This window comes from Pelophylax lessonae (genome assembly GCF_965119305.1).
Source record: "Pelophylax lessonae genome assembly, chromosome: 11".
NCBI classification, from domain to species: Eukaryota; Metazoa; Chordata; class Amphibia; order Anura; family Ranidae; genus Pelophylax; species Pelophylax lessonae.
This window is the reverse complement of record NC_138778.1, coordinates 173,614,575-173,628,236: the sequence shown is the minus strand read 5'-3', so window position 1 is coordinate 173,628,236 and position 13,662 is coordinate 173,614,575. Positions and strand designations below refer to the sequence as shown.

The 13,662-nt window shown below is 42.5% G+C and overlaps 1 protein-coding gene across 1 annotated transcript in view; it reads left to right on the top strand.

Moving 5' to 3' along the window:
• SLC35B1 (solute carrier family 35 member B1) overlaps window positions 1–13,662 on the top strand; it is a 71,336-nt gene that overhangs the window by 12,230 nt on the left and 45,444 nt on the right. The window contains exons 2-3 of the mRNA XM_082271295.1: window positions 6,136–6,363; window positions 10,621–10,724. Of these exons, the coding sequence (XP_082127421.1) occupies window positions 6,136–6,363; window positions 10,621–10,724 (332 nt within the window). The remainder of the gene's footprint in view (window positions 1–6,135; window positions 6,364–10,620; window positions 10,725–13,662) is intronic.

The window sequence follows — 13,662 nt, the reverse complement described above, 5'->3', positions numbered from 1 at the left end:
TACTTTATGTGAAGGGAGCCTAGAGGGGATTGTACAGAGATTGTATTGTGTATGGTGACACTGACAGAACCAGAGGAGGAATCAGTCTCCCTGCTGATCATTATAGTCTCTCCCTATGGCAGGCTGGCAGCTCTCACTCAGGAGGAACGATCGCTCACATTTCCTCTATGTACACATGCATCTTTATTCAATCATCCCTAATGAGAACCATCATTCAGTGGCCGGGCTGTGAACACATCTGCCCGCTGTCTGGTGTTTGTAGACTAAACAATCGCTCTATCAAAGCAGAACCCAACCCATCCATTTAACGGTTTCCCAAAAACGGTTCTATTTAATGCATTCCATCATTGGTAACTGTGACAGTTGCTTGTGCTCTTCTTTGAACTGTCAAGCCATTTAAATGGCTGGTGTCATCGCTGATCACATTGGCAGCACCATGGCAACTGCAGATGTGTAGAGGCTAAGATGGCAGCTTCCTTGGCTGTAAAGCCACACTCACATTGGAGTGACTTGTCATGCGATTTGACAGGTCCAATCGCACGACAAGTCGCACCCTGTTGCCAGCAATCGCAATGTTCAAATCGGTGCGATGCCGACTTTGTAGCACAACCACATAGTCTTACTGCCCCCCTACCATATGTGTGGGTTAGTAAGCTGGATGCTGGGCCTCACAGCATTATGATGCTGTATGCCCAAGCCAGTAGCATCCTAGCAACCAATGATGCACAGTCACCAGAGTCCTAGCAACCAATTAGGCACAGCCATCAAAGTTTTAGAAACCAGTGATGCTGTGTGGCACTGCTGCCAGCATCCTAGCAACCAATGATGCACAGCCACCAGTGTCCTGGCAAACAATTAGGCACAGCCACTAGAGACATAACAACCAATTATGCGCAGCCACCAGAGTCTTAACAACCAGTGACCCTGTGTGACCACACGTGTGGGTTAGTAACCTGGATGCTGGGCCTCACAACATCATGATGTTGTATGCCCAAGCCAGCAGCATCCTAGCAACTAATGATGCACAGCCAACAGAGTCCTAGCAACCAATTAGGCACAGCCAACAGAGCCTTAGCAACCAGTGATGCTGTGCGGCACAGTTGCCAGCATCCTAGAAACCAATGATGCACAGCACCAGAATCCTAGCAACCAATTATGCACAGCCACCTGAGTCTTCACAACCTGTTATGCTGTGTGGAACAGCTGTCAGCATTCTAGCAACCAAAAATGCACAGCCACCAGAGTCCTAGCAACCAATTATGCACAGCCACCTGGGTCTTCACAACCTTTGATGCTGTGTGGCACAGCTGCCAGCATCCTAGCAGCAATAGTTCACAGCCACCAGAATCCTAGCAACCAATTATGCACAGCCATCTGAGTCTTCATAACCCGTTATGCTGTGTGGAACAGCTGTCCGCATTCTAGCAACCAAAAATGCACAGCAACCAGAGTCTTAGCAACCAATTATGTACAGCTACCTTAGTCTTCACAACCTGTGATGCTGTGTGGCACAGTGGCCAGACTCCTTCTAACCAATAATGCACAGCCACCAGAGTCCTAGCAACTAAATATGTACAGCTACCAGAGTCTTAGCAACCAGTTATGTTGTGTGGTACAGCTGCTGGCATCTTAGCAGTCAAAGATGTACAGCTGTTTGCTAGAATGCTAGCAGTTGGGTAACATGCGTATGTCCCCGGAACAGGGGGTCGCAGTGGGCAATGGTGGATTTGCTGTAAAGGTGAGAAAGGCGATCTGCAGTGGAACGCTTTTCTAGGGGGATTTGACAAGTGGGGAGTTTGCATTGTTTTAACACCTAAAATCCCGCGCCATCGTGCCCTGTGTATTGCAGTACGCCCCAGGTTTGGTAGGGGATACTGCCCCCCGAGCCCAAACAAAGGAAACATTTATTTGGGTCTGGGCCGTTGCATTCTAAGGGGGAGTGGTAAAAACTCACCTCAACCACATGGTTTTACCACCCCCCCCCCCCCCAAACTGCAAGTGTAGCCTAGCCTTAGAATTCCAACACTTTTTGTTTTAAATCACCTGGAATGTATTTAACTGATTTATTAGGGCTAGGCTCACATCTCTGCGGGTGGGGAACGCACACAAGATTACCGACCCCCAAGAAACGTGCTGCACTTTAACCATTTGCCGACCGCACCATAGCAGATTTACTGCTACAGGGCGGCCGCGCTGCGCAGGATCATGTATATATTTGGGCGGGAGTGCGCGCCACTGGCTCACTTTTGTTGTGATTTTACACAGCCGATGTCTGCCGGCACCTGCTGATCGCTCGGTACACTGACAGACTGCCTATGTCTACAAGGCAGATTATCGCTCTGTCAGTAGGAAAGGCATGGATCCTGTAAAGCATAAACACTGATCCATGCCTTCCACTAGTCAAAGCACGCCCCCCACTACTACATTAGCTAGACACGCAGTTAACCCTTTGATCGCCCCTGAGGTGGACCCCTTCCCTGCCAGTGTTATTAGTACAGTTACAGTGCATATTTTTAGCATTGATCACTGTAATAATGTCACTGGTCCCCAAAAAGTGTCAAAAGTGTCAGTTAGTGTCCAATTGTGTGCCGCAATATTGCAGTCCCACTATAAGTCACACATCTCTTCCATTACTAGTAAAAAAAAAGAAGAAAAAAATGAATAAAAATATCTCATAGTTTGTAGATGCTATAATGTTTGCGCAAACCAATCAATATACGTTTTTTGGGTTTTTTTTTTTACCAAAAATATGTAGCAGAGTACATATTGGCCTAAATTTATGAAGTAATTTGATTTTTTTTACAAACATTTTTTGGGCGATAAGCATCCCGCCATTATGTTTATGCGATTTTACTCTGATTCAGCGGGCGACATTAGCAGCAAAATCGCACAATTTGAGCGCCATTGAAAATAACAGGAATCGCATAAGGCATCCTGTGATTTGTAGGGATTTTGAATCGGTGAGATGTAAAAGAAAGGGGTCAGGGACTTCTTCCCCTGCGTTTCTGGACATAGGGCATTTTTACGCGCGTTGCATTCTAGGTGAGCTCATTAGTCTCAATGGGCTGCCCTATAAGCGTGAATGCGCAAAAAAAGGTGCAAGCATGATTTTTAAAATCGCAGCGCACCAAACCACACGGCACCACGCGTTTTGGCAGGTGTGAATGCGTGCACGTTCGCTACATGCCTGGGGTGTCATTGAGAATTACCGGCACCTGCTTGCGTCTGCAAAAGGCAGCACGTTTTTGTGCGGTGCGAGAAAACGTGCAATTTTGCACCTGGTGTGAACAAGCCCTAAAAGTTGAGTTGTGTGCAGCTTCACAGGTATCATCTGTTGTTATTATGGATTATATACTGGATCATGTTTGTCATTGGACTGCAGAGCACACAGGGGATTGATTTGGGCTTTGTTTACCCTATGGCGTGCCGTATCGTAGGCAGAATTGTCACGATTCCAAATCCCTGCAAATCGCAGGACACCCTTGCAATCCCCATTATTTTCAATGGCACTCAAATCGTGGTGCGATTTTGCCGTTAATGTTGCCCGCTGAATCACAGTAAAATCGAACAGAGTTGCGGGACGATTATCGCCCACTTCTTTTGGGCGATAAGCATCCCTTGAGTCTGTTTATGCGATTTCATGTAAGGATTATATACTGGATCATGTTTGTCATTGGACTGCAGAGCACACAGGGGATTGATTTGGGCTTTGTTCAGAAATCCAAATCCCTGCAAATCGCAGGATGCCAATGCGATCCCCATTATTTTCAATAGCACTCAAATCGTGGTGCGATTTTTGCTGCTAATGTTGCCCGCCGATTCACAGTAAAATCGCACAAACAGAATTGCGGTAAGCTTATCACCCACTTCTTTTGGGAGACAAGCATCCCTTGATTCTGTTTGTGTGATTTTTCTGCGATTCGGCGGGCAACAATTGCGGCAAAATCACGCTGCGATTTGAGTACCAACGGAGCTCGCAAGGGCGTCCTGCGATTTGCAGCACTTCTGAATCAGGGGCAGAATCACAGCTATTTCACCAGCAATCCGGAACGCCATAGTGTGAACGGAGCCTTACCAAAGCTGTAAAGTGCAAAATCTAGTGCAGCTGTGCATGGCAGCCAATCAGCTTGTTCATTAAAAAAACCTTGAAGCTGATTGGTTCCTTTGCAGAGCTGCACCACATTTTGCACTGTCTCTGGGAGGATAAATGGCGGGGGTACAGCAGCACACAGCACGCTCCATCCTCTTCTTATCACATCACTGGACCCCTCTGTTCTATAAACAATGACGAGCTATACCAGCAGCCGGCTTCTTACACGTGTAACCAACAGCCAATCAGCATCCTCCACATGAGGCTACGTCACCTATGGAGCAGACAGCTGTCAGCAAGGCCCCAGACACCCAAACCGTATAGCTGCCCTCATCACTGCCTGACTGAATAATAAACACAGAGAAGCAACACGTGTGCAGCATCCTCCCACTGCTCTCATTGGTTGGGGGGATCTCAGGTGACGTCAGCCTCTCTAGGAGATGTAGATTGGATGTGAACTTTTCTTACATTGGATTGGACAGAATGTTTGGTGTGCAGAACTACAAATCTCAGCATGCCAAATATAAAATCATAGATCTCATCGGACATGCTGGGGCTTGTGGTCACCATACACATCACAATCTGACCATACAATGAACTTTACATTTACCAAAAGTATATAGAAGGAGGATACATCTTATTTATCCAATCAGAGGCCTTTATAAAACAGACTTAATGGTAGATAAAAGAGAGATTGTACAATCAGATTGTAAGGTGTGTGGCCAGCTTTAGAACAGACATCAAGCTACTTCACAGAACAGGTGACATCTAAAGCTTTGTACCCCCTTCATCGTCTGTCCTCACCTCTGACACCAGAAAACGCCAATTGCCTGGCTTCCTCTGGCAGGGATTTGCAAGCAGATTAAAGCCAGGATCCCACATTCGTTACCGATCAGTAACGTAGGACAAAGGATCTGCATGACAGCCAGGCACCCGGCATTTTTCAGAATGCGAACACGGCAGCCTATCTACTAAAGACAGAACTGCAGACTGGTTCCTGATCAGTGAGTCTGAAGGCAAAGATGATAAAGGATCACCAAGACAGCCATTCAACCAGCATTTTCCAGAAGAAGAACCCAGCTGCTGCAGCAGCCTATCCATTGGTTGTTCCTGATCAGGGAGTTAGAAGGCATTGAAGCTGGAGAATCACCAAGACAGCCAGGCAACCGCTTTTTCTAGAAGAAGAAAGCAGCAGCAGCCTATCCATTACTTGTTTCTGATTTGTGACTTTAAAGGTATTAAAGCTGGAGGATTACAAAGACAGCCAGGCAACTGGAATTTTCCAGATGAAGAAACCAGCTGCAGTGGCCTATCCATTGCTTGTTCCTGATTGGTGACTTCGAAGGCATCTAAGCTGGAGGATCACCAAGACAGCCAGGCAACAGGCATTTCCAGAAGAAACCAGCTGCAGCAGCATCCTATCCATTACTTGTTTCTGATTGGTGAGTTGGAAGTAATTGAAGCTGGAGGATCCCTGAGACAGCCAGGCAACTGGCATTTTCCAGAAGAAGAAAGCAGCAGTAGGCTATCCAATATTTGTTCCTAATCAGAGAGTTGGAAGGCAATGAAGCTTGGGGATCACCAAGACAGCCAGGCAACAGGCTTTTTCCAGAAGAAGAAATCAGCAGCAGCAACCTACCCATTACCTGTTCCTGATTAGTAGCTTAGAAGGCAATGAAGTTGAGGATCACCAAGACAGCCAGGCAACATGCATTTTCCAGTAGAAGAAATCAGCAGTAGCCTATCCATTATTTTTTTCTGATCAGTGAGTTGGAAGGCATTGGAGCTTGGGGGATCACCAAGACAGCCAGGCAACAGGCATTTTCCAGTATTTGCAGCATTTATTAGTTTTATGGCAGATTAGTAATAAAAATCCCCCAATGTGTGTTGGGTGTAGTAATATGGCGCCCCATTCATTTGTGAGAGGCCCAATATGGCAGCCGATGTGATCAGATCTCAGGTGTCCTGTACTGTACTCAGGAATGCTCAGGTAGAAGTCAACTTTGTTTTTCCTGCTATTAGCCAAGTTCTTCCTGTTTCTGCAGATCCGGCAGTGCGGAGGACAGCCCTGGCCGGGGTCCTTCCTTGGTAGCGTGTCGCTGGGAGTGTATGAGGTCCCCGGTGGAGAGAGATGTGCGGCTGGAGGTGCCGGTGACAGCTGGAGGAGACATGGAGACAGGAGGAGTGCTGGGACCCGGGGGGCTGAGGCTGCTTGCCTGCTTCCTGGGGGTGTTTGTCTGCTACTTCTACTATGGAATCCTGCAGGAGACTATGTGAGTGTATGCCCCCCCCCCCTGTGTGATGGATATTGGGTTACCCCAGTGTAGTGTGCTGGGTATTGGGTTACCCCCATGGGTGGTATGTGAGGGGGGGACACTGAGCTATATATACACACACTCAGCCTGCCAGGGGTGCCAATCATCATATGAGAGGGGGAAGGGATACTTCACACTGCTGACTTATTTATTGGATGTTCAAAGTGGGGATTAACGCCAAACTTTACATATAGCATCTATTTATTATTATTATTATTATTTGATATTTATGGATAATATTTTTATTACTATTTTTAATTTATTTCATGTTTTATTATTTTAGTTATTTATTAATAATAATAATATTATTGATATCTGAAAAAAATTGTAATATAAATTACAATAAAATAATTGATATTTATATATGTTATTTGTATTACTATTTGTTTAGTTACTTTATTTCATATTTTAGTTATTATTGGTATTATTACTAATAATTATAATATTGATACTATTAATACCAATAATAACTAAAATAATAGCAACAACAATAATAATATATGAAATAAAATAATTAAAAATGAATAGTATAACATATTTTTTGAGATATATATTTTGTTGTTGTTTTTATTACTATTCTTTTTAATTATTTTATTTCATATTTTATTATTGTTGTTGCTTTTTTTTGTTCATAATAATAATCAAATTATCATTATTATAATATTTCTTTTTATTGATGATAATGGCAACAACAATAACAAAATATGAAATAAAATAATTAAAAATGAATAGTAATAAAATAACAACATATTATTATTTGAGATATATATTATTTTATTGTTGGTTTTATTACTGTTCTTTTTAACTTTTTTTTATTTCATATTTTATTATTGTTGTTGCTTTTTTTTGTTCATAATATTAATAATGAAATTATCATTATTATAATATTTCTTTTTATTGATGATAATGGCAACAGCAATAACAAAATATGAAATAAAATAATTAAAAATAAATAGTAATAAAAAGAACAATAAAATAAAACATATATAAATATCAATAATAACGTATTTTATCATATATTTTTTATTCTAGATGTTTCACATCAGCCCCTGCCATCAAGGAGCTTGCAATCTAATGTCCTTATAGGGCCCATTGCGTAAGAGTCGAATAACTTGCCAGCATGTCTTGGGAGGAATCGCACACAACATACAAACTCCATGCAGATAGTTTCCTGGCCGGGAACTGAGGAGACCTGGCAGACATGCTCACCACTAAGAGCCGGTTCACACATATGTGATGACAGACATCGCATGTGATTCGCACCGCCCTGCTCTGAAAATCACATGCGATGTCAGTGTGATGCGAATTCAGCCACACAGATTGTATGTCTGAATTTGCATTGCATTTTGACACAACTCACACAGGACCCTTTTTTTTGTTCCGCAGCAGAATCAGATCGCATGGGTGTTTACATCTATGCTATCCGATTCCTGTCCGAACTGACAGTTCGCACTGCAAACTGATCTTGGGGTGTCATTAACTTTGTATAGACACCCCCAGTGTGAACTGCCTGCGAGTTGAGTGCAATGCGGGAACCCGCAGTGGATTTTTGCATATGTGTGAACAGGCACTAAGTGCCAGTTCACATTTATGCGAAGCGGGAACGCTGCGAATATACAGCGTGTTCCCGCATCGCATCCGCAGCACAGGCAGTTCACACTGTCGTATGCGATACGCTGGGGGTGTCAATTCAAAGTTAATGACGCGCCCAGATCAGATCGCATATCGCAGTGCGAACAGAGAGTTTGCACAGAATCGGATCGCACTAGTGTGAACCATTTGATCCAATTCTGCTGCGGACAATAAAAAGGGTCCTGTGCGAGTTAGGTGCGATTGCGGTGCGAATTCAGCCATACAAACTGTATGGCTGAATTTGCACCGCACGTCATTTTAGGAGCAGTGCGCTCCGAGTTGCATGCGATCTCTGATTGCATAAATGTGAACCGGTGTTCTAAAATTTTCTCGGACCCGTGAAAAAATCGGACCTCGTCACTTCCGGTGACAGAGCATCACAAAACAGCTGATAGGAGTCGTCCGTGCGCATGCGCAGAAGACATTTTTCGAGTTTTGGAAAAATTATAACAGAGAGCGGACAGCTGATTGAGAGGAGGCGGGGCTGAGGTGCGACGGAGGATACCGCCGCGTCATCGAGACATCAGGGAGGGAGGCACATATGCAGAGCTGGCGGAGGAGGCGGGACGGAGGTGCGGCCGTGTAATAAATGCAGGGCTTAAGCGACTCCTTCTGTTTTATTATCTTTAGTAATTATCGTATTATTTATCCTTCGGATTTCATTACATTTAGTATTTCTATAATACAAAATAAGAAATACTAAATGTAATGAAATCCTAAGGATAAATAATACGATAATTAGTAAAGATAATAAAACAGAAGGAGTCGCTAAAGTCCTGCATTTATTTTATTACACGGCCGCACCTCCGTCCCGCCTCCTCTATTCAGCTCTGCAGATGACGCGGCGGTGTCTTCCGTCCCACCTCAGCCCCGCCTCCTCTCATTCAACTGGCCGCTCTGTGTTATAAGTTTACCAAACCAAGATAATGTCTTGTGCGCATGCACACTTGAGACTCCCATAACCGGAAGTGACGAGGTCCGATTTTTTCACGGGTCCGACAAAATTTTACAACACCGGCACTTTACAGATGGAAGTTCATTCCTTTGATCTAAAAGAAGGAAAAGATACATTGTGTTTATAGTTATCTCGCAGCCTTAATAATGTTGATAAACATTTGTCGGGGCACTTTTTTTTTTTTTTTTGATTGCTGTGAGTGAGCAGAGAACAACTCTGTATGGGCCCTTTCACACGGCCGCTCCGTGTGTCCGCAAATCATCCTATTTTTTTGCGGATGATTTGCGGACATAATGTAAGTCTATGGCATTGCGGATGTCAGCGGAATACCATCCGCTGACATACGATTTTCCTCCTGTCAGTTCTGTTCCGTTTTTTGGAATGGAACAGAACCCTATTTTTCCTCCGTGCAAAATCGGATGTCAGCGGTGTCATCCGCTGACATCCGCAATGCCCATAGACTTACATTATGTCCGTATATCATCCACAAACGGATGGGATGATATGCGGACATACGGAGCGGATGACGCAAGTGTCATCCGCTCCGTGAAAAAAAAAAAGGACCAGAGCAGAGGCAAAAAACTGATCGCCCGTGTGAAAGAGCCCTAAGAATCGAGGACATGCCGTTTTCAGATCGTAAAGTGGGGGGTGAATCAAGATTGTGATTTTTTTTTTTTTTTTAACGATTTAATCATGTAGCTCTAATCCTTTGTGACTGAATGAAATGAAATGAATGAAGTTTATTGATTATTCCTGTACAGGCACACAGATACACTGGCAGATCTGCAGGAGACTTGTATGACACCAGTGATCTGCTGATCGCTGGTACAATGCTTTACAGGTTCCTGCAACAAAAATAATAAATGCACATTTTTTTTTTTTTTACCTTCAAAAAATGTGCATTTTTTTTTTTTTTTTTTTAAAGTGAACTTATCCTTTAACTGAAGAAGGTGAAATTAAAAGCTCATTGGCTCCCATGCAGAGCTGCACAAGCATTTGCAATCTCCAGGTTTAGTAAATCAAACCCAATGTGCATCTCCCTTTGTTGTGTAAGGGGCTGCGTAGCCACAGACGGGTCAGGGTGGCCATTCTGAGCCGTGTCCACAGCCAAAAGTGCCTACCATGGGCATGAGAGCATCAGAATGGGACCACAGAGCAATGCAAGAAGATTTCCTGGTCTGAGGAATTCAAGAATGGTTTGAGGAACACAACAACAATGAGTTTGAGGTGTTGACTTGGCCTCCAAATTCTCCAGATCCCAATCCAAATTAGGCATCTGTGGGATGTGCTGGAAAAGCAGTCCAATCCATGGCCATCGCAACTTACAGCACTTAAAGGATCTGCTACTGGTGGCTTGGCGCCAGATACCACAGCATATCTACAGAGGTCTAGTGGAGTCCATGCGTCGGTGGGTTACGGTGGGTGGTCATAATGTTATGGCTGATCAGTGTATGATTGGACATTGTCCTTAATATTTTACACAGCAACAGCAAGTATAGAGGGAAAGGAAGAGAGGAATTAAAGCAAAGCAGTCCTGAATGGGCAAAGTTGGGGTTTGGTATAATTCCATTGTATGCTGTGTGAGCGTTGCCTGTGTGCCATCCATTTATTGTGGTTTTGTTTTGTAGAACGCGGGGGACGTATGGAGAAGGGGAGAACAAGGAGAAATTCCGCTTTGCACTTTCTCTGGTGTTTGTTCAGTGTGTTGCCAATGCCATATTCGCCAAACTATGTAAGTACAACCCTAATCCTATGTAAGTACAACCCTAATCCTATGTAAGTTCAACCCTAATCCTATGTAAGTACAACCCTAATCCTATGTAAGTACAACCCTAATCGTATGTAAGTACAACCCTAATCGTATGTAAGTACAACCCTAATCGTATGTAAGTACAACCCTAATCGTATGTAAGTACAACCCTAATCGTATGTAAGTACAACCCTAATCGTATGTAAGTACAACCCTAATCGTATGTAAGTACAACCCTAATCCTATGTGTAAGTGGCATTAATTACAACAGGGCTCAACCAATCCCAAGCGCTATGTATCCTGAGCTCCGCTTGCCCATTTACGGGCCCGGGACTGGGGTAGTGTTACTGACCTGGAAGTGATGTGTATGATGTCACTTCCGGGTCCCCAGTGACAGTTTCCCTAGGCCAATATAAAATACCAGACAAAAAATAAATTGTAATGGTCCCCTGCGCTAAAAAAGAAACACTTGAATTCCCATTTTAAGGCGGATTGCCGCTACTTAACCACTTTACCACTAAGCCTTTTTTTGACACTTTTTGTTTATAAGTTTAAATCTGTATTTTTTGCTAGAAAACTACTTAAAATCCCCAAACATTATATATATATATATATATATATATATATATATATATATATATATATATATATATATATATATATATATTATAATTATTTTTTTTTTTTAGCAAAGACTCTGGAGAATAAAATGGCGGTCATTGCAATATTTTTTGTCACGCGGTATTTGCGCAGTGGTCTTTCAAACGCCATTTGTTTGGAAAAATCACATTTCACTGCATTTAAAAAAACTGACACCTGCAGAATGGCGACAAACTACGGTCAATAAAAATCTCCATAGGCAACGCTTTAAGATTTTTTAACGGTTACCAGTTTAGAGTTAGAGTGTAGCTCTTTTTTTTTTTTTTTTTTAATTATTGCTCACGCTCTGGCGATCGTGGCGATACCTCACATATGTGGTTTGAACAGCAATTTAATTTGCAGCGCGACTTCCATATGTTTTCTTTCGTGCGCGAGCTTACGGCGACGGGGGTGGCTAAAGTTTTTATTTCCTATTTATTTATTTTTTTTTAATTTTAACACAGGTTTTTTTTAAAAAAAAAAAAGTCTGATCACTTTTATTGCTGTCGCAAACAATGTAAACATCCCTTGTGACACCAATATGTAGTGACAGGTACTCTTTATGGAGGGAATGGGGATCTAAAAGACTCCAAACCCCTCCACTGCACTTCCATGTATTCAAAACGCCGAAAACTGCATTTTTGAATACATTAACTTTTTCAATCTGCCGCCTTTAGCAGCCGAGTAACCCGGACGTGACATCACTTCCCCAGAGATATCTGCCCCCCCACTCTCATGGACATGGCTTGCTTGCTTACAATGGCTCTTTATTCCGGGTCAGACAAATCCTCTGCATTCAAATTACATCTTTCCCAACAGGCTACAGGTCCTCCTCCTCAGTACCACACCATCATCCACATGGGCATATGCAAATAGAATGACAACCCCACTAGTGTGATACCCTTTATAAATAAGATCAGTCTTTATTTAGATTTTACAAAGTGTGCACTCACAAAACACATGCTTAATTCAAGTACATCAATCACATCAGGCTGGATGACTCCTGCAACCATCCTGGGCACTCACGACCTCTCCACGCTGAAGGAATAAACTGCAGGGATGTCCGTTCGTCTCCACACTGTACTTCCGGTTGCCGTATGGTCACGCCCTGACATGTTTCGTCATTTCCGACTTTCTCAAAGGGGAACGGACATACTTGCGGTTTACTCCTTCAGTGTGGAGAGGTCGGGAGTACCCGGGATGGTTGCAGGAGTCATCCAGCCTGATGTGATTGATGTACTTGATTTTTCTGACACTTATTGTTTACGAGTTAAAATGATATTTTTTGCTAGAAAACTACTTAGAACCCCTAAACACTATATATATATATATATATATATATATATATATATATATATATATATATATATATATATATATATAATATAGTATACATTTTTTTTTTTTTTTTGTAGCAGAGACCCTAGAGAATAAACTGGAGATCGTTGTGATATTTTTTATTACACCGTATTTGCACAGCGGTCTTACACACGCAATTTTCACTCTTTTAAATTAAAAAATAAAACCGTAAAGTTAGCCCATTTCTTTTTCTATAATGTGAAAGATAATATTACGCTGAGTAAATAGATACCCAACCTGTCATGCTTCAAAATTGTGCACGCTCGTGGAATGGCGACCAACATTGGTACTTAATAAATCCCTGTAGGCGACAACTTAAACATTTCTACAGGTTACCAGTTTAGAGTTACAGAGGAGGTCTAGGGCTCAAATGATTGCTCTCGCTCTAATGATCGCGGCGATACTTCACATGTGTGGTTTGAACACCGTGTACATATGTGGGCGCGACTTGCGAGCTGACGGGGCATTTTTATTTTTATATATTTATTTTGTGGATTTTTTTTTTTTTTTTTACACTGTCCTCTTTTGAAAAAAAAAAAATATTTTTTGATCACTTTTATTCCTTTTACAAGGAATGTAAACATCCCTTGTAATAGAAATAAGCATGACAGGTCCTCTCTAGTGTAAGAGCTTAGGTCAAAAAGACCTCACATCTCACATCTACACTAAAAAGGAAAAAAAAAAGTACATTTTTTTTCCATGATGAAAAAAAAAAATGGGCTCTTTAAATCGGTTGCTAGGAAGGACCGTATCCGGTCCTCCAAGGCCATAGAGTCGAGTGAGGGCCGCTCGAGGGACAGTTTGTCATTTCAGGGACGCATGCAAATTTAAGGTTTAACATGCTCTGTGACTATTTACAACCTCTGGTTTATATTTTACCAAAAATTGAGGAATTTATTGCATTTGGAGCCCCTACATGAAT